The sequence below is a fragment of the Carassius gibelio genome, chromosome B17 (assembly GCF_023724105.1).
Source record: "Carassius gibelio isolate Cgi1373 ecotype wild population from Czech Republic chromosome B17, carGib1.2-hapl.c, whole genome shotgun sequence".
In the NCBI taxonomy this organism is placed as follows: domain Eukaryota; kingdom Metazoa; phylum Chordata; class Actinopteri; order Cypriniformes; family Cyprinidae; genus Carassius; species Carassius gibelio.
The window spans coordinates 18,557,051-18,584,823 of NC_068412.1; the positions used below are offsets into that span (position 1 = coordinate 18,557,051).

The 27,773-nt window shown below is 37.9% G+C and overlaps 3 protein-coding genes across 8 annotated transcripts in view; 1 reads left to right on the top strand and 2 right to left on the bottom strand.

Moving 5' to 3' along the window:
- Positions 1-160: 160 nt before the first annotated feature.
- LOC127976209 (serine/arginine repetitive matrix protein 2-like) lies at positions 161-6,332 on the bottom strand. 2 transcript variants are annotated; one of them, XM_052580476.1, is made up of 8 exons: positions 5,998-6,332; positions 5,355-5,500; positions 4,620-5,151; positions 2,631-3,216; positions 2,144-2,220; positions 1,945-2,044; positions 1,075-1,193; positions 161-966 (listed from the first exon to the last, which is right to left on the bottom strand). In XM_052580476.1, the coding sequence occupies exons 1-8, from the start codon at positions 6,208-6,210 to the stop codon at positions 577-579; spliced, it is 2,163 nt and encodes a 720-aa protein (XP_052436436.1). In that variant the 5' UTR covers positions 6,211-6,332; the 3' UTR covers positions 161-576. The 2 variants fall into 2 exon arrangements, with proteins under 2 accessions (XP_052436436.1, XP_052436435.1); XM_052580475.1 differs by having other exon boundaries at positions 2,631-3,240.
- Positions 6,333-6,778: 446 nt separating this feature from the next.
- On the top strand, positions 6,779-12,839 carry LOC127976176 (protein FAM98A). 2 transcript variants are annotated; one of them, XM_052580417.1, is made up of 9 exons: positions 6,779-6,917; positions 7,672-7,820; positions 8,100-8,234; positions 8,589-8,773; positions 10,592-10,672; positions 10,798-10,914; positions 11,018-11,185; positions 11,464-11,800; positions 11,843-12,839. In XM_052580417.1, the coding sequence occupies exons 1-9, from the start codon at positions 6,877-6,879 to the stop codon at positions 12,112-12,114; spliced, it is 1,485 nt and encodes a 494-aa protein (XP_052436377.1). In that variant the 5' UTR covers positions 6,779-6,876; the 3' UTR covers positions 12,115-12,839. The 2 variants fall into 2 exon arrangements, with proteins under 2 accessions (XP_052436377.1, XP_052436376.1); XM_052580416.1 differs by having other exon boundaries at positions 11,464-12,839.
- A 382-nt stretch (positions 12,840-13,221) lies between these two features.
- Positions 13,222-27,773, bottom strand: part of LOC127976175 (ras guanyl-releasing protein 3) — a 34,244-nt gene continuing 19,692 nt past the window's right edge. For all 4 annotated transcript variants that reach the window (XM_052580414.1, XM_052580413.1, XM_052580415.1 and 1 more), the window contains 13 exons: positions 24,529-24,660; positions 23,839-23,986; positions 22,532-22,705; positions 21,686-21,802; positions 21,066-21,341; positions 20,863-20,943; positions 20,489-20,602; positions 20,008-20,123; positions 19,089-19,236; positions 17,637-17,673; positions 17,247-17,396; positions 16,661-17,046; positions 13,222-15,422 (listed from right to left, as the gene is read on the bottom strand). In XM_052580414.1, the coding sequence (XP_052436374.1) occupies positions 15,414-15,422; positions 16,661-17,046; positions 17,247-17,396; positions 17,637-17,673; positions 19,089-19,236; positions 20,008-20,123; positions 20,489-20,602; positions 20,863-20,943; positions 21,066-21,341; positions 21,686-21,802; positions 22,532-22,705; positions 23,839-23,986; positions 24,529-24,660 (1,888 nt within the window). In that variant the 3' untranslated portion in view covers positions 13,222-15,413. The remainder of the gene's footprint in view (positions 15,423-16,660; positions 17,047-17,246; positions 17,397-17,636; positions 17,674-19,088; positions 19,237-20,007; positions 20,124-20,488; positions 20,603-20,862; positions 20,944-21,065; positions 21,342-21,685; positions 21,803-22,531; positions 22,706-23,838; positions 23,987-24,528; positions 24,661-27,773) is intronic.

Genomic DNA, 27,773 nt, shown 5'->3' on the forward strand with positions numbered 1-27,773 from the left:
TTTGTTTGCATATATCGTCTTAAAGCCACAAAAATTAATCAAACACTGGACATCAAGCCAATTCAACAAACTATAATTATTACAAAAAGGTCCAATTTCAATATCAACCTGGCATTAACCTGAGGGTTATAAAGCAAATAGAAAACACTGACCACCAACCTCTAATCTAAAAACCTTTTATTCCTGCACACACATTTTTCAAGCAAAGTATTATTGTTTATATATTTTAGAGCGTGTTTGGTTTGTGGAACACTGTTCATATGGCAATGACGAATGAGACAAACTTCAAGGTGGGGCTGGAAATACAACCAGAATGTCTGCACATTTATAGTAAGTTCTGGCCTTAGTTTGACATCTTCTCTGGTTGTTCACATTTAAATCTAACAGGCTGAAAGAGTCTGAAGCATCCCTGTACTACACTGTATGCGGTTGGAGTGTCACCTACAGGATGCATTAACATATTAACAATCAGGTCTGGGCATTGTGAGGCCTTCAACCAGAGAAGACTCACCAATGACTGCTGACTGATGTGTAGCTCAAACACAGCTGACGCTTTTAGAAGAAAGATCTTTAACACTAAGGTGAATCCTTTTCTGCTTTTTTCTTCTCCTTGTCCTTTTTCTTCTTCTTTTCTTTTTTCTTCATTTTCTTCTCCTTCTTCTTTTTCTTTTTCTCACTCTTTGTTGATTCTGCATCATCGTCGTCATCAGGTTTATCCCTTTTCTCCTTGTATTTGTCTTTACTCTCATCTTTACTGTCTTTGCCCTCTGGCTCTTTTTTGACTTTGATATCTGTAGAATGAGGGCTTCTTTCGTCTCTGGTGCGCTTTCTGTCAGGACTGCGTTCCTTGTGGTCCTGGTAGACCCTTGAGGACCTATTGTGTGGGCTCTCTCGTCTGTGAGATGATGTGTGATGCTGATCTTCATGTCTCTTCGCATCCCTGTGCTGCTCCTGTGACCCAGATGTCTGCAAAGACAACAGAGAAAGCTTTTGTTTCTTTCCCAACATTACAGATGCAGTGTAATATAATTTAGAGTTAGTGATCCGCGGTAAAAAAGGCATTTATAATGTCACCTTGTTCCTGTCCTTGTGGCTGTGACTTTCTACATGTCTCTCTGCGCTGTTCATATCACCAAAGAACTCCTCACAACGCTGGCAGAAAAAACCCATCACTGGGATCAAATCACCCTCACCTACAATCAAGATGCATGTTGTTGATACATAAACGTATATTTGCAAAGATGCATATTTAAACTTAACTTTTCAATAATGATCAACGGATTTAATACAATACAATCAATAAATAGTTGCATTGAAAAAAAATATATGGTTCATGGTTAAAGTAAATGGAATAATCTAATTTATGAATTGAACCCAAATGAAAACAATATAATAAGGCTTATCAATAAATACAATAAATGTATTGAACAAATAACAAAACAGTATTGTGGATTGTGGTTCAATTAAATGCAGTACAAAATAACAGCAAGGTTCATGATTCAAAAAAGAAAATTAGTTATTGAACAAATAAAAACTTTATTGCTGTATGGCTCATGGTTAAAATATATATTTTTTTTAAATTTCACACACAGTTCATGATTGAAATAATTTGTTGAATTGAACCACAAGATAAACAATATTTAAAAAATATATATATAGTTATTTACTGAATAACTATATGACGGTAATGATAGTATTATATGGTTCATATTTCAAACAAACAAACAAATAAATAAAAAGTTGAACTGAACCAAAAGAAAAATTAGCATTATGTGACATTTTAAAGATATGGATTATGATAATTACTGATAAAATGGGCTATAATTCTTAAATAAAATGTAAGTATTATAATCCAGTGTTTACTTATTTAATGCAAGGCAGCTGAAATCACTAACAGCATCTTTAATAAGACACATTGCTCAAGTTGAAGTGCTCATTTAATACCTTCCTGTTTCAGGAGACCCTCCAGTTCCTTCACCAGGTACTCTTTCCTTTTCTTTTGAATCTGTTTCTCTCGTCTGTCTCTCTCCTTCTCATTCGTCTTCTAAAACAGTCAAAGTTGTTCACAGTTAGACTCTTGGGAGTATGACATAATACTGACCTGACAGTGTTAAAGATGTTAAGGTTTCCAAACTCTCCATACCTTTCCCTCACGCTTGGAATCATGATTAGAATGGCTGCTTCCAGAGCGATTACTCCTACTGTCATCGGTTTTGGTCACTGAAAACAGACAAAAGTTGATTGCATTACAAGCACAAGGTCCTTATGAAGTCTTCTTGGTCTTTTTATAATTTCTTCAAATAGCTGACAGACATCAAGAACAAAACAACAGCTATGATGCAATGCAGCCTCTTAAAATGCACTTTCATGAATCTCCAGACACAATTCTGAAACTTAAAAGACCAGTTAATGCAATCCCAAACAACTGTAGAACAGATTTTAGATCATTTCAGCCTTTTTAGTTTTATACATAGGCCTACTTTCTTTTGAAAAGACTTTCAAAATAGTTTGAAAACCTCCATCTGGCATGGATCGCATGTTCTCTAACTCTGGTGCTGAATGCTGCTTGGGCTTTATTAAAGTTTGGGTAAACGTGACAACTAAAAAGCATAAAGCATGCCAGTTCTGACCTCTGGACAGTGCTTGCAGTGCCTCCAGGGTTGGTTTGAGCATCGAGAGCGAAGCAGGTGTTCCTTGTTCTCCATTTTTCTCCTTTAGCCTGGCAGCCATTTTACAGATGTCAGCCATACCTGGATTCAGGCCGATGGTCCTCAGGAGGGTTCTCACCTTCTCGCATTCCTCTGGAGTGACTTTCGGTGTGCCAGAAGCAGCGGGTGGCACGCTAGCAGACACGGCATGTGCTTTGGGTTCCTGGAGACTGTGAGTCTGGTGTTCTTTACTGAGATGATGAACCGGAGACCTCACAGACCTCGTCTGGGCCAAAGGAACGGTCACAGCCTGAGGTTTGGATCGCTCCTCTTCCTCTCCATAAAGGAATTTCTCTTCATCTTCAACAGTCTGAAACGCAGGCTTGGTTTCAGGCTGCTGGTTGGGTGTGTTCCAGGATAAGATATTGGAAAAGCTGCCGCCGTCTCCGCCAGCCCTCTCGTGAGGAAGCATGGAACCATAACGCAGTTCAGCAGAGGCTTCAGGTTCTAGGTTCTGGAAGCCTGCATACTGATTTGCTGGAAACATTCCCCTTGTGTCTTCAGTGTTCTGTTTAGAAAACATTTCACATTCCTTGTAGAGAAAATGATGGGTATGAAAGTCAACAAGACAAAATAAATATCAATGTCAAGTATTAGCAGCAAAAAAAAAGACAGGTGTCTAGGATTGGACCAGGTTCCTAAAAAAAATACTCTTTCAAATTGATTTAAAGTTCAAATTTATTGCCTCTACAATTTTACCTTGAACACATCTTAACCATCTTAAAATGTTGTGAAATTTATTTTTGAAAGTATTTTTTTTTTAAATCGTGCATTATAAATTCATTATAAATTTACAATAATAAAAGGTTATGTCAAACTAATGAACTAAAGTTTATTTACTCATATTTACATCTGTATGAATGGCATTTTAATGTGTTTTTCTTAAAGGAAAATGCCACGGTTTTTCATATGTTCTTCCCTCAGCTTAGATGATTTGGTACGTACCTCTCCCGTCTCGTTGACATGGAAGAGAAGACAATGCTGAATAAAGTCATAGTTTTTGCTATTATTGGACCAAAATGTATTTTCGATGCTTCAAAAAATTCTAACGGACCCTCTGATGTCACATGGACTACTTTGATGATGTTTTTCTTACCTTTCTGGACAAGGACAGTATACCGTACACACAGCTTCAATGGAGGCACTGAGAGCTCTCGGACTAAATCTAAAATATCTTAAACTGTGTTCCGAAGATGAATGGAGGTCTCACAGGTTTGGAACGACATGACAAGTTATTAATGACATCATTTTGATTATTGGGTGAACTAATCCTTTAACATCATTCAAGAAGGAAGAGCACTTCGACCCCGGCGCAGTAATATCATCACTCCTGAAAACTCCTCATGTTAGTTGTATTTACGGAAATTAGAGGGAGAGGGTGATATTTTCAGGAGTGATGATATTACTGCACCTACAGTGATCGAGTGCACGCACTGATACAGGAGAGGTACATATCAACTCGTCTAAATTACGGGAAGAACATAGTGGAATATTAAAAAACTGTTCCTTTAAACTACACTATGTGTCTGTATAGTTTTTGTTTTCACAACTGGCGATTTCCCAAAGATTTGCCATTTGAAAGACATTTGAGCTACATTTCTCTGCGTGTGGAAATGACATTACAAGCAAGTGGGAATGACGTATTTATGCAATTTCCTGCAAAATCATCCTGACGGCTTTCAAATATTCTTATTACATTAATTAATATTATTACAGGTTCATCAAAGTGGTTAAATTTGTTTAGAAGGGGGATTTTTTAATGGTCTCATTAATAATAATTTTAACTTTTATAAAAATAAAAATTACAATAAAAAAAAAAAAGACTTGGTGTGCTTTAATAAAACGTTGTGTCATTGACCCACAAACCAAAAAATAAAGAAACTCAAAACATGACAAATTAGTGTGGCGTACCTGGCTTCTAAGGAGGGCATTCTTGACCAAAGGCAGGTGTTTGTCTAGATCTTTGTTTTGTAGGATCTGTTTTAGTCCATGAAATAGATCAGGCATGGCACTACTGGCAAGGCTGATTCCGCTGCTGGCGCTGCTAGAGTTGTGATTGCCTTCAGCGGTTCCTCTGGATGACTGTTTTGTTTGGTTGGGGCTCGGGCGGGACTGACTCTTACTGCGTGTTCCACTCTTCCCATGACTGCGACTGCGGCTACGACTCCTCACACGGCTTTTGGCCCTTGTGTGGCTTTTACCTCGAGTGCGACTGCGGCTGCGTGTTTTGCTGCGAGCGCGACTCTTTCCACGAATCCGAGCTTGACTACGACCCCGGCTCTTTCCACGGCTCCTGCTGCGACTGCGTGGACGGCTCCTCCCTCTGCTCCGACTGCGTGTTTGGCTGGGATGCTTGTCTCCTGTGCCACTGTCATTTTTATCTCCTGGCAGCTCAATCCGGTCACTTGCCTCCAGGATTCGGAGAAACTCTTCTGCCTTTTTCCTTTATTGAAACGCATGGAAATGGATTCAGAATTACCACTTTTATATGTACACACGATACTGAATATAATAAATGTTACTTGAGTATCAAATCAGCATATTAGAATGATTTCTAGAAGATCAAGTGCACACTGAAGACTGGAGAAATGGCTGCTGAAAGTTCAGCTTTGCATCACAGGAATTTTAAACTATAGTTCTTTATACCTAACTTCTTGGTTTTGTTCATCTAGACTTTGGGTTGACCAATTGTTTGAGGTGTGACCAAGCTGAAGCTGATTTGCAGACTTAAGCAGAGAGTTGATCAGTGTGGATCCACTTTGGTCAGCAGTGTGGCTGGCGAAGGGTCGGTTCTGCAGGGGATAGAAAGGAATGAAGGAAAAACAGAAATATCACTACACACCGGCAAATAAAATGTCTATATTCATATACAGATATAAGACACAAATCATTTCCAATACAAAATCTTAGATCACAATGAAAATATGAGATTTCTGCCATTTAGACCTAGAAAGAATACGTTTTAAACCAACATAAAAAAGAAAGTATGACGTTAAATGACAAAGTATGTAAATATCTGCAGGCCACTAATCAATCTAACAAACGAGTGTCATTGTAAACTGCAGGCGACTGCTTGAGATTGCCTTTCAGTAACCACATATAATATTAATTCACCATACTTTCACGCACTGCTCCGAAAATGCATTTTGTAACGAATCCAAAGATATATACACAATATATTAAATATTATATTAAATATATAAATTTAGCATTTTCACCAAGTGGATGCAGCCAAACCTGCGACAAGAAGATGCGGATTGGGTTTATGACTGGACCGACAAACACGCACCTCGTAAAACGATTCTCTGTTGTAGTTTTCGTTCCCTGCTCCGTACGGGCGTCCCGGAGGAGGAGCGGGCGGAGGAACGCAGTATGGAGGCCCTGGAGGAACCCCAAAAGGAGGGCAGAACGGCGGAGGTCCAAAAGATGCTGCGGGGTGTCCGAACCCTGAAGGGGGTACCGGTAGTCGGCCATAGTCCGGGTTTGACGTACCTCGGTACATGTTTGTGCATAAATATCGAATCAATTCATGTATGGTTTCAACGAGTTAATTTTTTCATTCACTATCTGAGCTCCGGTGTGTCTGCATGAGACCGAGCGCGGCCACAGCGCCGCCTGCAGGACTGGAGCCACAGCGACGCTCAAAGACGCCTGTCCAAACGACGATATATATATATATATATATATATATATATATATATATATATATATATATATATATATATATATATATATATATATATATATATATATATATATATATATATATATATATATATAAAACGTTATATGTATTTAATATATATTTAATATATTAATATATTTAATATATATATTATAATTAAAAAAAGTTATAGACCCGGTATTTTCAATATTCGTAAACGAAGTAAAATTTAATGTGTGCATATGAAATGTAGCAAATCATTAATAAATGCAAAAATAAGTTATAAAAATGAATACATGAATGATAAAATGAAATAAATGATTCATTTTATGATTTAATTAATACTTATTTAAAAAATACTGTTGTTTATTTTCTTTACGGGGGAACGCAAGAACCGATAAAACGTATCCGGCAATGTGTCTGGTCGCCTACAGGAGCTGTAAGGACCCCATTATGCCAACCCAGCAGTGCAGTCATTACGGCTGCTAGAGGGAGTAATTTGCGATGGAGTTCACTGATATTCTTGATTCATTGGAGGACCTAGGGTAGGTGAATCAAATCTTTCGTTGGCATATATTTTATTGCTTTATCAGACGTTTTGATTTTCGGTTTAACGGCGTAAATCTGAGCTCGTGCACACATGTCCCGGCATACCGGTGTTCTGCACGATCTGAGACATAGAACCGCTTTCCCTATTCTGAACTGCTGTTGATTGTATCAACTTGAGGCGAATAACTATTAATTTCAAATATTTTTTTGTATCCATCAACAGCCGTGATTTGTTGTCTGTCATAATATATTAAAGCTGAGATTTTGGCACATGTATTTGACAGCATGATTTACGTAATCAATGAAGTGATTGGGCCGTGCTGCGTCAGCAGTCAGTGCTTCAGATATCTCAAATATCTCCACTGCCTTAAATAGTCTGAATCATCATAGCCTAAATGAACACACCTCTGCCACCACATTCCCAGCTCCAGATCTGTCAGTCCGTAGACTGTTTTAGAATCAGTGAAGAACTGGTAGGTATGAGTCGTATTTGTGCAAGATCAAAAGCCTTTAGATGTAATAGGTAAATTATTAGTAATGTCATTTGAGGATCAGAACTAACTTATGTATGAAGTCTCATTTTCTTAATTTAATGCATCTAGCTTTTTCAAAATATATAACAGATAAACAAAGGTTGAAACATCAGTGGGTCACTTCACATCCTCCTGAATAGCAGGGAAAGTGCAGAATGACTCAGGACCATCTTGAAATGCAAACATAAGCAAATAAAAAGTGTGTGTGTGTTTGCAGATACCAGGGTCCACTCCTAGAGGATGGAGCTCTTGAGATGGCTGTGACTGGTGGTGCTGCATCTCCAGAGTACACTAAACTGTGTGCCTGGCTTGTCTCTGAGCTGAAGCTCTACTGCAGACTAGAGGAGAATGTGCAGGCGACCAACTGTGAGTGTGATCCCGCATATATGATATCATCTACGACAGTGGTTCCCAACCCCGTTCCTGGAAGCCCCCAAACACTACATGTTTTCAGTCTGTCCTTAATCAAACACACCTCATTAGTAGAGACTCCAAGTCCTGAATTGGGAGTGTCAAACACAGGAGAGATGCAAAATGTGCTGTGTTCGGGGGCCTCCAGTCATGTGGTTGGGAACCACTGATCTACGAGACGAAGAAAGTGTCAGTCAGAATGTGAATCATTGGTTTTGTGTGTGGCTTGTGCAGGTCCGAGCGAGGCTGAGGGGTTTCAGCTGGAGATGAGTGGTCTTTTAGCTGAGCTGTGCTGTCCATATCCTGCTCTCATCACTGGAGAGGTCACCAAACGTCTGCTGAATGCAAACAACTGCCTGTTACTGCTGAGTATGTAAACAAAATCATTTGCTCATTCCTATGAAGCTTTTTGAATTTTGTTACTTGAAATAGTTAACTAAAAACAAGTTAACTATAAATAAAAATATTAATTTCAACTTTTTTCGGCTAGTTGCCAAGGCAGCAGTTCTCATTTTTATTTTCTTTTAACTTGATTTACAAAAAAATTGATAAAAATTCATATGAACTATATAGAGAACACAACAAAACGCCTAACTAAAATGAATATGGCACAGATAAAAATTCTGAATATGATAAAAAAAAACTACTTTAATATCTCAATGATATTAAAAGAACAGGTTCAAGATTTTCAAAAAATTATTCATATTCATACCATTCGTCTAGGCTTCTTGATCTCCGAGCTTGAGGCGGCTAGGATGATTTTGGTGAACCACCCCCAGAAGAAGGGGCAGGAGACCGGCGGCAGTAAAGTCTTCATGGAGCTGAAGGGCATCTGTATGGCTCTGGGCATGTCCAAACCTCCTCCTAACATCACCATGTTCCAGTTCTTCAGTGGTATTGAGAAGAAGGTGGGGTTTAATTACAGGCAATTTATATGAATGTATATTAAATGTGCACACACATTGGGATCACTAATGGATTCATACAGAAAACCTCTGTGTGTTATTTTAATATTATTTATATGCTGTTATAGTATTTATTAATATTTTGAGTTAGCTTTTCTCCAGGATCAAGGACGGTGCTACAAAGACAAAAACACAGGATTGCAAAGAATCTAAACTGGACATTATTAAGTTATATTAAATAAGACAAGAAGAGTAAAATAGGACTAAGAAGACAGAAAAAAGAGCTGACTTTAAAATATGAACCATTAACGTTTAGCACAGACTAAACAGGACTACAAAGTGCATGCGTGCATACTGAGAAAACAGTGCCGACGGCAGAAATGTCCCGCCTTAAACACGCCATACCACGGGTGCAGCAGGTGCAGTGATATTAAGCAGTGCCTGAAAATAGTCCCCAGCTAGTTTGTGTAGTTGCAGCAATAGCAGAATAGTATAGTTCCCAGCCATATCGGCCTAGAAAATTGCAACTTTTCATTTTCCGTTTGGTCTTTGTACACTATGTTACAGAAAAGCCATGTTTTAAATAGGAAAAATATAAAAACTCTTTGGTCATTTTTTAGGAAGATGGTAACGGTCTAATCAGATTCAATGATCTATGCTAAGCTAAAGCGCTACCACCAGACCCAGAGATCGACTGAATGGATTCAAAAACTCTCTCCCGTCTCCCCTCTTTCTACATAATGCAGGTATATATTTTAATTTAGTGTGGGGGCAATAATTCACAAATCAGGGTAACTTGATATCTAGGAAAGGAGAGCCATATAGTTGTTTAAATTCGGAAGTCTTGTGTTTGAATATGGCTGTCTGTTTTTCTTTATTAATGTTATCTCTTAATAATTGTACAAGAGTTTTCATTTTTTCCAATTTATTAAAATTAATGTTTTCTTGGTGATAAATAGAGACAAAAGTCTTGTGGTGACTTACTCCAGTGGGGGGTTTATTTGAGAATGATCACCTAGTAGACATAGTGAAGTTGTCGTCGGGATTTCACAGTTAAAATAGACAGATAGTTTAGTAGTAACATCTTTCTAAAATGGAATAATTGATGGACAGGACCAAAAGTGTGTGCAGATATTCATCTCAAATATTGATTGTGCATTGAGTGCATTTATCAGAATGTGCTGATACAAATTTGTCTCCAAAAAGTATTGTCTGTGATTGTGTTTAGATCCTTTTCCCATTGCTTAACCAGAGTTAAGTACATTGTATCTGTAGATATTAATAAAGTGTAGAAAAAGTTAGTTTTAATTTTCATATGAGATTTAGTTTTATTCATTTTAGTTTTAGTCATTTTTATTTTTATTTTTTTAGATTATTTTTTAAGTTTAGTACATCATCTTAAACTTACCTCATTTCAGTAAGAAAACACTTTTTGACTTTTGTTTGCGTTTAAGTGTTTTATCTAATATTTTATTTTATGTCAGCTTTATTTTAAATTAATGACAAGATGTTTTAATCGTTTTAGTATATAAATATTAGATAAAAATAACACTATAATAACAGTTTTACACTTTCAAATCATGATTTGTTAATAATTTTTATGATCCTATTTAGAGACAGTTCTAATTATTAACTGAAGCTACACATTTAATTTAGAATAATCCAGATTTATCAACATTAGAATGATGCACCTGTTCTAAAGCTGATGTAATACTGCATAAAAATAGTTTCTGCTCACATAAGAATGCATGTACATGTTTATTTGTTGAGTGAGAATCATTGTTTGTTTGTATGTTCTAATCAAATGCAATTTTCCCACAGCTGAAGGAGGCTTTGTCCAAGGTCCCTCCAGCTCATATAGGAGAACCTCTGCTGAAGAAACCACTGGGCCCTGTACATTGGGTTAGCTCTGATTTTGATTGATATTCTCTAAAAGGACTAAACTGACCATTTGAAAATTGAAAATTGACTTAAATTTGGAAAATTGAATTGAAAGCATGTATTTTTTTTTTCTCTTAAACCTCCAGGAGAAAATTGAAGCAATAAACCAAGCACTTGTGAATGAGTATGACGTCAGAAGGAAGATGTTGCTGAAACGACTGGATGTGACCGTGCAGTCTTTTGGCTGGTCAGAAAGAGCCAAGGTACAAGAATCTCTGTCATAAAACACTGCTTCAACTTGTAGAATGATCAAAAATGTGATGTGAATTAAATTTAAAATCACTTTCCTTTGTAAATATTATACAGACGCATGCTGATAAACTTTCAAAAGTGTACCAGCCTCTTCGAGCGGCGCTGGCCACCAATACCAGAGTGTCTGTGGCCCACCTGTTTGCTGCTAGAGCAGATTTATCAAAGATCTTGAGAACCAGCAGTGGTCACATCAGGGAGAAAACAGCCTGTGCCATTAACAAGGTGGGTTAGTTTTGAATAAACTTTCTCTTACTGAATGTATGTTATTACCAATTCTTTTGTAGCTGCACTATTTCAGAAGTTAGGGCTTGATAAGATTTTCAAATGCTTTTAAAAGTAGTCTCTAATGCTCACTAATTTGATAAAAAAAAATAAAAACAATTATACTGTGTTAATACAGTAAAAAAAAATTGAGATTGTCAAAAAAAAAAGTCATATATTCTTACGATAAAAGGCTAAGCGGTACATCCCAGAGAATTTACTATTCTTGTGTTTATTAGGTCCGGATGGGTCGTGTTCCTGATCGAGGAGGGAGACCCAATGAGATCGAAGCCCCACCTCCAGAGATGCCCACATGGCAGAAACGGCAGGATGGTCCACAAGGGGGCGGCGGAGGACAGTACTACTCCGGTGGCGGAGGAGGAAGAGGTGGTGGAAGAGGTGGCTACGATCAGCAGCAGGGCGGTCGTGGAGGTCATGAGAGAGGAGGTGGAGGAGGCAGAGGAGGAAGAGGAGACTACCGTGGAGGTAAAGCGCAGGGGAACTGGCAGGACGGCTCTGGTGGAGGTGGATACCAGGGTCATTACCAGGATAGCGGATATCGAGGAGGAGGAGGAGGCTACCAAGGAGGCCAGCAGGGATCGGGATACCAAGGAGGAGGCTACCAAGGAGGCCAGCAGGGACCGGGATATCAAGGAGGAGGATACCAGCATGAGAGCTACTATCAGGATGGAGGACGACACCAGGAGAGAGGAGGAAGGGGTGGGCGCGGGGGTAGAGGAAGAGGAAGGGGAAGTGGGCAGGGAGGAGGATGGGGTGGAAGAGGAGGGCAGAATTATAACCAAGGGGGTCAATTTGAGCAATTCTTTCAGCAAGGTGGGCAACAGTATAACCAGGCCGGTTTTGGGCAGGGAAGACAGTTTACTAGCTGAAAACAGACTGCGATCTACAGCTTCAAAAAAGGACCCAAAATTCTCTGAGGGTGGGAAACCAAGAGAGACGCAGGCCTCTGAATGAGCAGACAGGCATTACATCTCATCAATCCCATGGTGCCTCTGGAGTTTTACAGAGATCTCCTCTGAATGAACAATGCGCTTCTTCATCTGTATGGTTGGTTTAAACAAATCTGCTTCCTGCAGACAATTTAAGCTAATAGGTTATTTGGAAGTGTGAGGTTAGGTTGCCAAAATCTCCTAGGATGAACTCTGGTGCGATGCTGGGTTTGTTTTGTTCTTCCTTCCTCTTTGATGATTGACATCGGTCCAGTCTACTGCCTGATCTCGCTGCCCCGACTCGGAATCTGATAAAGCCTTATACTAGGAAGTGTTCAAACTTTTGTTATTCTCCTTTTTTTTTTTTTTAAGGAAATGTTACTTTGAATTCATTAGTTCTCAATGTCCATCCTGTAATTTCAACGGTCAGCACTTGAATTTTTTTTTTTCCCCCATCTCCATCAGTGAGATTTTGTTAACGTATGAACAAAGGTCAGCTGAGTTCTCGACGCTCACGTGTGAATGTTCGTTTGCTGACTGTGTAGAAAAACCCGAGATTGATTAAATTGCTTTTTGAGCTTTCTGCTGGTTTGGGAAAGAGTGGATACAGTTCACCTTTCTGATGTTTAAAGGTTTTGGAATGATTAAACTGTAAAGAAAAAGAACTTGTGAAATGGTGTATTTGGTGTATTTTTTTAATTTATTTTTTAATCACAGAAAACTGATAAAAAAAAATTCTAGCATGTTTATAGTGGCAATAAAATACCAGAGGTTACATATAGTTGATAGAAACAACTTTACTAAATGAAATACAAGAGTTCTACAGAAACTGCAGTGTGATTGTGACATGCTTAGAAATACAGTGGCCACATGGGGGTGATAGACAGCTATTTATTTTAGTTTAATACCTGCAAAATGGCCTAAACTAATTTCTAAACATTCAAAGTCACTTAATCACAGTTTTAAACCAGTCATTAGGAAACATTAAACACAACTTAGAATATTTCCTAAAAGCTACAGAATGTTTGAATAGTTGATTAGTCTGTGTTAGAGTAGTGTATTTATTGATGTTTTCCATGAACAGCAAGTGAATTGTAACAGTGCACTGAAGGAATCACAGAACATTTCTACATATGACATACACAGTTATTACACTCATTCTAGTTAAAGCAGACTGTTCAAATCTAACTCCAGTTTTTTTTTTTCTTTTTTAAATACACTATAAATACTTTTAATGTAATACCTTTATAATGTCTTTTCCAGCTAAATGTATATAAATGGTCTCCAAATATTCCAGTCAAGATGGTAAAATTCCCTTGGTGTTTAATATTCAGTTTTACAGGTCAAGCTTATTTCACTGGCAACCCTGAGATGCTGAGATGACCTGCTCTCTGCACAACCTTCTTTCAACATGGGTAAAATCCTAACAATAATTAGATTGGTTTACATATATAGCGAAGCTCCGAAATGTAATGAGGAAAAAGTGCAGAAATAACCTTGGGAATAAACATGTCTGTATGCTTGATGTTCAAAATGTAGTAAATGCACATCTTTCCCTCATGTAAACCTGGCATCAACCAGAAACATTCATAAGACTATAGTCAATACAGCAATGACAAGGTTGGTCAATTTACAGCAGCTATTACTGACCATATCGTCTGATGGCCCAGAAGTGGCAAGAGTCATCAGTTTTTCAATACACATCTCTTGATTTCACAAAGCTTATATTACATAAAGATGTTTGCACAAGAAATTGTGTTGATATGGCTGCTGCTGCTCTTATGTCAAATGGGTGCTCAACACTTCAGCAGTAATTCTCACTTATCAATGAGTGAAAGACAACAGATGTATTAGAAATATCCCACAGGGTAACACACACACACACACACACACACACACACACACAAAGTAAAAGATGATATTTTGAAGTATGTTGGTAACCAAACAGTCTTGGTATCCATTGACTTTCATTGTATGAACTTCTATATATTATTGTTGTAAGGTGATTAAACGATAACAGAATCTGAATTTTTGGGTGAACTATCTCTTTCAGTATTTTAACTTTCTTTGTATCAAAGTTGGGCAGACTATCAGATAAAAATCCTTTTGTTTTCCATAATAAATATAAGAAATAAACTCATTTTAGTTACAAAGCCACGAGGGTGAGTAAATAGTGACAGAATGTTAATTTTTTTGGGGGAACTGTTTCTTTAAATCTGCAAATGCTGTTCCAGAAGAGCATCTAATCCTATAGGCTCAAAGTCTCACTATAATCACTGTTTGTCTCAGTTCATCTGTTGATCCACCTGCGTGGTCTCTCTCACACACACTGTCTGCAAAAATTGTCTAATGAGGGTTGTCCCATCTGAGGCTGTCAGGTGTCAAACTTATTTCAGAACAAATGGTGCTGAAGGAACTCTGCACAACAGACTATAGATGCACTAATCTGGCGCTTAGCAACAGAGGTCATATAAACACCTGGCTGACAGCACACCTGTGTCGGCAGAATTAAAGTCTTTGAATTCATGTATCTTTTCAACCTTACATAGCTATCAATGTTGCTAAGCAGTGCTGATGTAATGATGCATAAGGTCAGAGGTCACCTGTCTGCAAGCACAGGAGACACAACTATGGTTCAAACTATTGGAGAAACAATCTGTAAAACCGTGTAGGTGGTTTTTATAATTATATTGGGGGTAAAGGGTTTTAAAAATCTACGTACCTTCCATTTCAGATAATAATGTGTTGATGGGGAACACATAAATGAAGTTAGTGTTTCAATGTTCGATCATACATACTTTCCCAGTTCCACTTTCGACTTCAGACAACCTGAATATAACCTTCACATCCACTGTGTCCTTTCAGAGTAGTGTTTTTGGAGAATGAAAATCAGAGCGTGCGTCGCATATACATCAACATAAATACTCTTGCTCACTCATCTTTTATATGTATCCGTCACATCAGCTTCCAGTGATTCTCAGTTCGATTTTCAACCAGGACAGCACAGCGCAGTCACTCGCTGTTTAGTCCGAGACCTTTCCTTTGATGCAGCCCTTCCCCCAGTTCAGTCAGCGGGTGGCTAGCCACCCCTCTTTTACTGTGGCTGTGGAAAAGTGGCCCTATTCCTGATCCACTGAAGGCATGAGGCACCCCAGCATGCCCCCTAGAGCGGACAGCCCTCTGGGCCGTGGTCCTGACAGGCTCCAGGGTGTCCTGCATGGGCCCACAGAGCAGTCAAGTCAGCTGATCTGAAAACACACAGTGGAACATCATGAGGACGCATGACTCATTTGTTCTGGGGAAATAATTAGTGCTGCCTACTCAGGACAATTTCAGTTTTGGGATTTTGTGGGGAAGTAAGCAATATATATATATATATATATATATATATATATATATATATATATATATATATATATATATATATATATATATGTGTGTGTGTGTGTGTGTGTGTGTGTGTGTGTGTGTGTGTTTTATATTTTATATTGTCTGGCAAACATTTATATCAGTACAGATTTGAAAAAATAAATAATAAATAATACTTTTATTCAGCAAACATACATAGAACTGATCAAAAGTAAGACAGCAAAGACATTTCAAAAATCAATACTGTTCTATTTAGTATTGACATTAAATATATCATGATTTCCACAAAAATATTAAACTGCACAACTGTTTTCAACATTGATTAATATTAATAATATTAACAAGATTAATATTAATAAATGACATTTGAAAATATATTATCAAGTACATTTTTTATATTAATATTTATTATATATGCATGCATATTTATATTTAGAAGAAGTTATGAAAATAAATATGAATATACTTATTTTTATAAAATAGTTTGACTGTAGTATTGTTGTTTTGTTTGTCTGTCTAAAAAGGTAAAGGTAAAAAAAAAATTTCAGTTAGTCTAAACATGCATATTCATGAACTGCTCACCTAAAAACGAATTCTGCATTGTAACGCTGACAGGTGCAGCAGCAGTCTAATCCCTGTGTGTCAAGTGACCCTGCTTTTTAAAGCCTGTTCTACAAATAACACATCTGAGATCTGAATTTAACAAACACAGCAACACAATCCTGGTCAGACGTATGCTCTGCATTTTATTAACCCAAAACAAAGTGTCTGCCAGGTCCTAAAATAACAGCCTAGAGCCCTACTCGGGTTAGTGCTACTCCATATTTAGGCCCATCAGTGTGAGTACTGTGGCGCTCTCGGCTCTGTGGCCGCTGATGAAGATTATCTCTAGAGCAACGAAACACCAGACCGCAAAACCTTGGCATTTCCATGTCAACAGGGGAGCAACTTTTTTTTTTTTTTTACGTTTCATAAAAATTATTTTTTAGGGCCTTGGAAGAGATATGGGAATTAAAAGATCATGAAACAAGAAGGCGGTCACCAGTCCTGCAGCTTTAAAGTAGTTAAAGAATTATTTCTTCAGAACTCAAATGAGATGCTTTTCTCTCAGTCGTACCTCAGAGGTCCTGGTTTTGTTCATATGTTGTTCTGCGAGTCCGTTCTGCTGTGACTCTTCGCTGTGCTCCTGTGAGTTCCTGTTGCTCCTTGTCGCCGCTGAACTCTGCGTGTCGTTCTCCCAGCGGGCAAAGCCTTTGCTCTTGGACGCTTTGCGGTGAGGCCTGTATCTCATTTTGGGGAAGGTATGTGACCCGCTGTCTGCGACGGCCACCCAGCCGTTTTCGGGCCACAGGGGTTCTGTCTGCGTGGCCTGACTGGTGGTGGCTCTCTGGAGCCGCACTGAGATGCGCTGGGCTGAACCAGTCATCAGGGTGATGGACTTTCCCTCCAGATCAGAGCCTGATGACGACGATACGGCAGGAAACGTAAACACCTCATCATCATCTGCGCAATAACAGCACGAGAGAATGTGAGCAAAGGGAATATTTCTTCAATATTCATATACTATATATATATATATATATATATATATTCATATTGATATATATAAAATTCAAATTTTGCTTCTCAGATAAATTGAGCTTAATTTAAAGGATTAGATATTTTTAAGCAGATGGTGATGTACTGTACAGGTGTGTTTTCACCTTTACTCGTGGGCAGGCTGGGGCTGCTGGGTAAAGAGCTGTGTGTGAGCCCTCCAGGAGACACATTTCCCAGTGACGTGGACCGAGGGAGACGCCGACACGCCAAAACCAGCAGCTCACGACACTGTTTATGGCAGTTCACACCACAGTCTGAAAACAGACAACAGAAAGTGTGCATTTATCTGGATTTATAAATGGCAATAGTATACAAAGAAAGTAAACATTTTTTTACTAATCTTTACAAATATATATTAAGCACATATGCATGGGACGTAACAACCCACTATTAACAACTAAATAAACAGAAAAAAAGAAACTAATAGTGAATTTAGAAAATCAGTGCCCTGTTCAAGCATCGATTGTGGTTTGCTCTATTTATTTATTTCTTACCTTTGCACTTGTATCCTTGTTTAATAATTCCCCAGAGCTGAAAACATGGACGAAGGGGTGAAGAGGAAGGGCATGAAGAGAACAAAATGGAGAGAGAGAAGCATGAGAGTAATTATGAATTGGGGACAGAAGCAGCAAGTTCATGCCATTTGAGTTTACAGTTTTCTGTACACAGACCCATGAGTAATAAACAGGATACTTCCACACACTGCACCCTTCCTGTGCAATACAGTGTGTCAAGGTGGATCTTTGTGCATGTGTGTGTGTGTGTGTGTGTCTGAAAATCTGTTTTAAAGAATGTGTGTGTTAACTCAGCGGATTCCTGTCTAACCATCTGTGTAAATACAGAACAATTTGAGCAGCAGTGACTTTGACTAAACACTCAGTGTAGTGTATACATTCATTCTATAGTTCATCAGGTCAGAATATTCACTTCAGTGGAAACAGGAAATGTGTTGCATTTACTAGGAAAGACAACTTCTGTGTGTCTAAAGCCGGAGATTTTTTGCAAACAATGACACTCAAAAGTATGTGGACACTTAAAAATGTCCGAAAATGTCTGTATTATATTATATGTATGTTTGTTGTTTTCTGTCATGCACTGTACAAAAATTTCCAGTGCTGTTTTATAGTTTGTTAAATAATCCAAAATCATTATTTACTGTAACTTGTTGAAATGTTTGGGGTCAGTAATAATTTTTTACATTTTCGAAAGACGTCTTTAATGCTCATCAAGGCTGCTTTATTTTATTTATTTTTTATAAAAAATGCAGTCGAAAGAGTACTATTGTGAAATATTATTATCATTTAAAATGTAAAAATTTTAATTTTTTAATGTAATTACAAATGCTGAATTTTTAGATGCCATTACTTCACGGTCGCATGATTGTTTAGAAATCATTCTAATATGCTGCTCATAAACATTTCTTATTATCAATGTTAAAACAGTGCACGTATTTTTGTAGAAACTGTGGTGAATAGAAAGTAAATAAGAACAGCATTTTTATTGTCAGTTTTGATTCATTTAAAGCATCCTTGCTAAATAAATGTTAAAAAGTAAAATGTTACTGACCCCAAAGTTATGAACAGTTGTGTATTTCATTATTTTTTACAGTCAGCCACTTGGCCTGTAAATGAGAAGAACAGCAATAAAATGCGTAACTCAACTAGCCAGACATCTTGGGAGTGAAAAACAGCTAGGGACTGTGGTTTTAAGGTTGGATTTAACCTTTAAACGCTGTCTGCATTGGTTAAGTGATGTTGTGGTAAACTCAGATCTTGCTAGGTATGCTTGTTTGCACACACACACCCTCAAGTCTTCTGCACTTTGGTCATAGAGAGTATCTTTGCATAAGCGTTGCACAGCAGGAACCTCCAAAAATACATTATCAATTGTGCTGATGTGAAAGGAAAGACTCAATTTAGTATGAGCCAAATAAAATCAGCTCTTACAAATCCAGCGCAGTGTTCACAGAATGTTGGCTTCAGGTAAGTCATCTCCTGGAAGTTGTGAATAAAACCAGGCCCCATCTTACACTGCAGCAGCGGGTTGGCACGCAGGAAATACGCCATCATCTCATCCTTACTGATCAATCCATCCCTGCATAAAAAGAGAGAGATCATCATGATAGCCTCCAGCTCATAAAGCATTTGCTTCCTGTGTCAAAACAGGTATAATATCTGAACAGAGTCATGAGTGCGAGCGCAAGAGCTCAGAAGAAATGCATGCAGTCACACGCCAGTAATGCACTTTGAGCACTGACTGCTAAGACGAACCACAGAGGATGCCTGGGGAATTTGTGAGTGTGTGAGAGAGTCTGTACGTGTCTGATGCTGTGCATCCTTCACCGGGAGTCATGACCTTCAGCCTTTTAACAGCGCAGCAGGTAACCCACACTGAGCAGCTGCTTGGCCTCAAGTCACTAATGCTGCATTACACATGATGCATCTTCTCTGATCATTAAAATTAAATACATTAATAAACTTTTATCTGTTCATCTAGTGGTAATGAAAGTCTCAGGCTTAAAAATATGCTGTATTTTCCCAAAACTAAAAAGAAAACACTGCAATTTAATAATTTATTATTGTTGTTTAAATAGTACATAACTGTGATGTTTAGTCAGCATGCTTACGAGTTTAGCACGGGTTGGAAAGAACCCTTTGAGGAATTTCCAGACACTAAATTGACCCTGTCAGAAATAAAATGATGTACTGAAAATGTGTCCCTTCACATATCATCGAGCACTTCTGAATCTATTGCCCAAACTTATATAGGATCTTTGACACACAAAAGAAATGCTATTAGCAGTTTGGCACTGCAGGGGCCTTTTACAAGAATCACACATTTTGAGTGCGTGTGTTTCCTACTTACTGGTCTTTATCAAGCACACAGAAGGAATCGAGGAAAGGGAAATTTGCAGCAATACTCTCAAAGTCTTCCTGAGATATGTATCCGTCATGGTCATGGTCATAGTTACGAAAGACAGACTTCACATGCAATGAAAAACAGGAATACGCAAGTTTAGTGAATGTGTTGCATTGAGCAAAAGTTAAAAAACATACATCTGTTAAATGACCGGACTGTTCTCTGCATGTGGCATAAAAATGTGCACTGATATAATGTACCATATAATCAAATTCATATGATTAAACCATTCAGGATGTTTGGAGCCACTGAAATATGTTTGACATAATCAGGGCCTTTATATTCTGGCTTTATACAACTGCAAAGTAACTGGTGCCATTTATGTATTTGAACAAATATGAAAATCATTTCGATTTATATAAAACATGAGCTATAATGTTATTAATAGCATAAATGTCTGTGAGTATTGATGTTGACACCATCTTACATCCACCACTTTCCTGATGTGTTTGTTGACCACCGAGGGATCTGGTTTGGTGGTGACCCCAGAGGCCCAGTCCAGCGGAGCCATAGGTTTGTTGGGCGTTGTGGGTGAGGTGGGCTGCAGAACAAATCATGGATGTCATGAAATTAATTCTCTTCTGCGCTCATTTTTTCAAAAGAAACTCTTTCCAGAAACACAATATCAAATGAGTTAGAGTTAAAGATGGGATAACTTTATTAAATTTTCACTTAAATGAATGTATTTTTTATATTTTTTAAAAGATTCTTATGTTCATCAAGGCTGCATTTATTTGATCAAAAATACATTAAAACTGTAATATTTTATAAACAATTTTTATTTGAATACTTTTAAAATACCTGAGATTTGGGGTTACGTGGTTCTCTAAGAAGGGACAGCTCATAAATTTCATCTTCTGTGTAGTACAGATCCAAGGACAGCTTTACACAAACAGACATAAATACAAATAATGAATAGATGAAAAGCACTGTGATTCAGTGCTGCGGTGAGGCTTTGATTGAATGTGGAGGTTGACGAGCACAGACGTGCGAGTAGAACTCACGGTGAGCAGGTAGATCAGGTCCATGTTGGGCTCCACCTGAGCCACAGCGCTCTGCAGGGACACCAGCTCATTAAAGGTGAGATACAGCTGCTGCATCTTAACAATGTTCACTTTCCCATCCTCCACCCAGTCTGGGAAGACCACGTGCACGGCGATCAGGTCCTTCAGGTGAACACCTAGGATTGGGATCTTAAACCCTTCGCTGTCACTGAAGGCTTTGCGGTAAGCACAGTAATTGCCTTTTGACGAAACCAGCTCTGTCATTTCATTCCAGATCTGGACAGACAAGTTAGTGAAATTAATCACCTCTTTCTTTCATATGTTCTAGATATCACATGTCTGACTACTTTCTCCTTTACAGGTCTCTGAAATTGTATATAGACACTTAAATTCATCCTAAACGTATTCACTTGCCTTACTTTTCTAAACCATTTTTTTTTAAATACTTTTGACTGTGATTATGCCTCATAGAATGTTTCCTAAATGTAACATCACATGCACTGCTTCAGCACTGGGAGTTGGCCTCCAATGACAGCTTGATTTTACGGACAAGGGAGTGAATCGTTTCCTAATAATTCTTAGAGGAAACCAAACAGCTGTTTTTGCAATGACTTATGCACCTTGGTGACCTCTGGACTGAGGTGAGAATGAGTTTCCTTCAGCCGGGAAATAGAGCTGTGACTCAGACCCCCGACTACAGCCATCAACGTGTTAAAGTTCTGCAGGTGGAGCAGTTTCTGAAAGAGACAGAAGAATCATATAGACTGTCAGATAGATCGATAAATGGGATATCTGATAGGATATACAGACATAGGACAGATAAATAGATAGATAGATAGTTCATTAGTTCACATATAATCTAGGGCTTTTCATTTGCAGCATAATTGATCTCATGAAAGCAGCGCACTCCTTTATTACTGGAGCTCCAGCAACTCGACAGCTCAACACTTAACATCTATTAGCTGACACAGACCATGCCCAGCAGGCCTTAAAACAGATACTAAAAGCACAGGCTTTGTACTAAAGGGATGCCTGGATGCTCTTCATAATAGAGGCGTTTCATACACCCCCGGCGGCGTGAGAGCAGGCAGGCGGCTCCCTCGAAACTCTTTCGCTGGCAGACATTTACATATCAAAGGGCCTGGAAATGTCATCTGGCTGCTTTCAGAATGCAGAAACTGGTTCGCTGGGTGAAGGGTCTCGCATTTGCGTAATCAACGGTACAGTTCGACAGCGTGTCGCTTTAGTGCACTACTCAGAATGCACATTTATTTTTCACAATCCTGGCTTTTTACCAAACTTAGTCTTTCATAATGAGTAATTCGATCATTTTATGGACTTCATTACCTTGAAGCTACATTTCCTGTTCCTTTATTTCTTACCCCTGTATTATTATATATTATATAACATTCTTCAGGAATCCTCCGATCCTGTTAGACAAGCTGAAGATAAATGTATGTTCTTACCTGTGCAACATGGATGTATTTGTTGATGACCTCTGCTCTGTGCTGAGGGGTAAGTTTACTGAGAACCATCAGCTGAACCCACTGGGAGATCCCGTTAAACAGAGCGATGGAGCGCTCTAATGTGGGGTTATCTACTAGACAGCCATGAATCACGTAACTCTGGTAATCTGTGAACTGAGGACATAAACAGAGACACATTCATACTAGTTTCAGAAAGAAACAAAGTAGTACAGCTGTTTTCAAAGTAACAAACCTTTTCCAATAACAAACTCAAATTTTGATACTTGTGAATTAGCATGCTAAATTAAATAGCCAGTCTTCATTCTAGTGAATAGGTTCATTTAGATGGTTACTGTGAATATACAGACGGATTCATTCTGGTGAATCAGATCGCCCTAAAGTCTCTCATATGCAGCTTCTAAAGAGTCCAGTTTGTAATTTGACTGACACACACATTTCAATTTCACCCAAAAATGAAAATTTGCTGTTCATTTACACTTAGGCCATCCAAGATATAGATTGTTTTCTTTCTTTCTTGGAACAGATTTGGAGAAATTTAGCATTACATCACTTGCTCACCAATAAATGTGAGTGCAAACTACAAAACGCAACACGTAAAAACACAGTATAAGTCATTATAATCCATAATTATGTCTCCAATGGATGCAACAAATAGCTTGTTTGTAATGTGTTTTATTGTTTTTGTCTTGTCTCGCTGGTGTTCTGACCAGAACACGCATTACAGTATGTTAAGGGGCGTAATATTTCCATCACACGCTTGAGGCATTCGGCCAATCACAAAGCACTGGATGGCTGGCTAATCAGAACGATGAGCTTTGTAAAAAAACGACGCATTTCAGAAAGGCGGGGCATAGAGGAGAAAGAATACTGTACAGTATGTAGAAAATAATGTGTTTTTTGAACCTTAAACCGCATAAGCACAATTAATTACACCAAATACACAAATAATGTTCTTTTTAGCAACATCATACGACCCCTTTAAATGTCATGGTTTCTATCACATTACTTTTTCCAAAGCTTAGCACTGATTTAGAAGGGAGGAATGGATAAAGGAAGGATGTTTGTTAACTAAAAAAATACTGTTAGCTGCTAAGAATAACAATGGAGGCCGATGGAAAAAATCAGCAGAGCTGATAAGTGAACTGAAGTGTGTTCTCATATGCGTAATCCTTTTTTCTTTCGATATCACAAAAACAAACACACATGCATTATCTTCACTGACGTAAGTCCACTACAGCTGCTGGCCTTCCCAGGTGAAGGAAACACTCTATTTTTCGCACACTAACCGATATCCTCCTGATGGACTTGTACTCTAAGAAGGTGAGGTGTTCGGCCAACTCAATGGGTTCCAGATGATCAAACAGCAGAGACGCTTTACCCTTCTTCACCTGCTTCTTTCGCTGAGTCAGTTTACGCATCCAGTCATACGAGGGGCTGAAAAGACAAAGATGTTTTCACTGTGTTATGTTCAATCCCAATCCAGAGTTATTACATGTAGTTAGGGGGTTATTCTCCAACAATATAACAATATTAGCTCAGCATAATATTTAGAAAATAGATCTTCCTCTATATAATGTCACACTGTTATCTCACAGCACAAACAAAAATGTAGTTTAGGCTCATTATGACACGACATCTGCTAAAATCTCATAATCATGAAATGATCTCATGAATTATAATGTGCAAAACGTAAGATGCAATTTAGTGTTAGTTAGTGACAGGTGCACAATGCTCTCTGCAATCATCGCCACATAATCTGAATCAGTGATTAAAACACATGCTCATTAGTGTCAAGTTATGCCATAAAAGAGCAACATTTAAATTTACAACAAAGTGTTTTCAATTCAATCAAAAAGGTGCTCATGATTAAGCCAAATAGGTCAATAGTAATGACACAGTCAATGATTGGCACGCTGTGAGCAGATACACAACCTTCAGAACCTGAGTGAGGGTTTGTGTTTTGTAACAACACTCACATTGTAGAAATGTCAAGTAGTTTAATGTGCTCATCACCACCCAGCTGAGCGGCTGCATCTCGAAATTCTTCTGTAAGACGGATCAAACCTAGATCCAGATCAAACTCTGCAGGGAATTCAGCTATCCAGTACCTACACACACACACACACACACACACACACACACACACACACACACAGGGTTTTTTTAAACTGTAAATTACATTGAACTTTTATTGTGGTGGCTAAACACAAAGTGACTTTTAAAGTGTACAAAAAAAGAAAACGTTTACATGTATTTATTTTCTGCCCCAGATCATTTCGATTTCAACAAAATAACAGAAACCTAAATGTAGTAACTGCAATCCCATTGTATATATCAGTTTCCTCTCAGTACTGCTCCAGCTGCCATGCTCAATGCTGCTTGTTGTCAGGCAACAGCCTTGAGAAAATATTCAAACCCATCATCACTGTACTTACTTGTGGGGAACTATAACCTTGAAGCATAGTCTGTCTAGACCACAAACGCAAGAGACAGAAACAGCTCACAACTCTGCAAACATTTGGTTAGTTGGTTTGCTGGTGTGCTAATTAAACTCATCTCATCCTTCAAAAAAGAATTATGGTTGCACCGTGGTACGGTGATGGTACAAGTTAATTCTTTGAAGCAAGAATTACCATATTTATATGCAGCAAAACAGTGTTTAGATGGGATTTCATGGTATTTTAAAGCTGTGGTTCTTAACTGACATGTTGTAACCCCAAAAAGATTTGCAGGTCTGTTCTGGGGACAGACGACAAGGGGAAAAAACTGTAAATAAACACAAAAGTAAAATAATAATAATAAAAAAACTAACTGTATAATCCTGCAAATTTAGAAAACTTATATTATGTTATATAACAAAATATTAATATTTCTTGAGCACAAAATGAGCAATTTTCTGCTTGTAGAAAAATTTCTGCAAATTTAATTTCTGCAGGATCATGTGACACAGAAGACTGGAAAAATGGCTGCTAAAAATTCAGAAAAAAAAAAACATTTAAAATTGTAATATTATTTCGCAATATCAAAGTTTATACTGTGGACTGATCAAATAAATCTAGCCCTGGTGAGCATAAAAATCTGCTTTTGAAAACATTAATAAGTGGGTATAAATAAGTCTAAGATGGTACACGTCCAAAAACATGACATGATTATAAAAAAACAATGGTATTATTGTAATACTTCTTGTAGTTCTATCAGACATGCAGAGTTGATTTCCTGTGGACCTCCTGAAAAACAGCAACAAATCTAGCCTGATTGGATGCTTCCAGTAAATATCAAGGCTACGTTTTAAATCGAGCAAGGTTACTTTTCCCACAGCAGGATGCAGTTCTACAAAACACTGACCTCCTTCATTTTGTGATGTTTTTGTTTTGGTGACTCGCACCACATCCCTGGAGAATGGAACGGATGAAGCGTATTTATGTCAGATGCATGCCTTTTATCATTAATTATGTAGATGTTTTTGACTGTCGGACTCACTAAGGGCACTGAGACACAAAAACACATTCTTTCTTGTTTTTCAGTTCTTCTTTTTTTGAGACATAAACATCAACTGGAATGTATGCCCAGCATGAGTCAGAGTAACATCATGCAGTTAGGAGGTTACAACCCAAGTATTGCATTGTGTAACTGTGCATATTAGTGAGACTAATGAGAGCAGGAGTCAAAAGTTCATCAAACAACTTTTACACAACACCTCAATATAAACTGATAACTGATAAGTTATGCTAACCACAGGTGTGTGCACATTTGAAAGTGTGTGTGTCTTTTTTATATCAAATAGGATAAACCTATTTTAGACTTTTCAAACTTAATAAGATTTAAATAGCTAATTACATTGTGTATTAAAGCTGCGGTAGGGAACTTTTGATGCTCTAGCGGTTAATAAACAGAACTGCTTGCGTCTTGCGGAAGAACATCGTAGCCGGAACTACTTCTCTCTGTTTATGTCTATGAAGAATCACAAAGGTACTGGGTTACTCCGCCGCGGTACCCCCGAAGCAATCTAAAATAGTCAGAATATAAACACTTATTATAGGTGCACCCTAGTGATTCAGGACAAGCTAAAAACACGGTTTGGAAAACGGATTCATGGTGTTCTCGCTTATTATATACATTTTCTACATTTTGAACACAAACAAAGTTACGGACCGCAGCTCTGATTGGTTGTTTTTTACCGGGAGCGATGGAGTTTCTGCAAATGGCAATAAGACCACTGGGAGGAGCCAGAGGAGCTTGATTTTTTTCCACAGATATCTGTCTCATATTCTACTGTCAGGACATAATGACAGGTTTAATAAATATGTAAAAAATATATTTTTACAAAAGTTCCCTACAGCACCTTTAAATGCATTACATATTAACATATTTTGATAGTCAAAACCCATAAATCAACATGCATTTTATGAATGTCTTAGGTTTTTTCCCTTTTGCTTAAATGACAAGCTGCATAAATGCCATAAGTTTGTGTAAAACCCCACGACTGTTCTCTGTTTCTCATGATCCACAGAGAACTTTGTGCTTTGATGAAAAGTAGAAATCTAATCATATCTACAAGACTTTGCATGGTCATGGTCAAATTTATCAGTGATCTAGAAACAGGGCTGAAATCTTAGATATTCTTATTCCTTTTACATTTCTTTGTCAGATGTTTATTATTATTATTCTAAAAAGCTGTTTATTTCCAACTTTTTCTTTTTATTAGCTTACTGATCACTTGCGGTGTTCCCAGTCAAACTGACCAACCTACAAAAATTGCTCACAAATTTCTTGCTATGCTATATTATTAACAAATCTTAAAAATCTTTATAATTTTTTATTGTATTAGCACAGGTTTTGCAGTTCTGTTGATTGTAGGCCTCAATGATCTGAGCTTATTAACCTGATTTTCACTTTAGTGAAATTCTTTGCAGGTTGGTCCATCACAAGGAACATCACAATGCCCGGGAACACCACAAGTGTAACAAGCCATGGGAAAAAAACTAAAAGTAGGTAAGTAAGTTTAAGACCAATGCGACAACATTGGAAGCATTTTTGGCCTAAAAGGAAAATAAACTCTCTCAGTTGTGCCCAGATTTCCTCCTGATCTATAGTTGACACTAGTTGCTGAAAGTCAGAGCCAGTCTGTAGATTTGAGTTTATGGATTTCTTAGAAAATGATTTAGTGTATTATAATAACAGTCTCCAATTTTTTAAAGCTTCAGACTATGATTCCATCCAT

Excerpts from the sequence above, each read along its gene's own strand:
- LOC127976176 (XM_052580416.1), top strand. The coding sequence starts at position 6,877 with ATGGAGTTCACTGATATTCTTGATTCATTGGAGGACCTAGG. Across the intron at positions 8,235-8,588 it reads CAACTGCCTGTTACTGCTGA|GCTTCTTGATCTCCGAGCTT; the intron begins GTATGTAAACAA and ends CCATTCGTCTAG. Across the intron at positions 8,774-10,591 it reads TCAGTGGTATTGAGAAGAAG|CTGAAGGAGGCTTTGTCCAA; the intron begins GTGGGGTTTAAT and ends ATTTTCCCACAG.
- LOC127976209 (XM_052580475.1), bottom strand. The coding sequence starts at position 6,210 with ATGTACCGAGGTACGTCAAACCCGGACTATGGCCGACTACCGGTACCC. Across the intron at positions 5,501-5,997 it reads ACAGAGAATCGTTTTACGAG|AACCGACCCTTCGCCAGCCA; the intron begins GTGCGTGTTTGT and ends TATCCCCTGCAG. Across the intron at positions 967-1,074 it reads GCCACAAGGACAGGAACAAG|ACATCTGGGTCACAGGAGCA; the intron begins GTGACATTATAA and ends TTGTCTTTGCAG.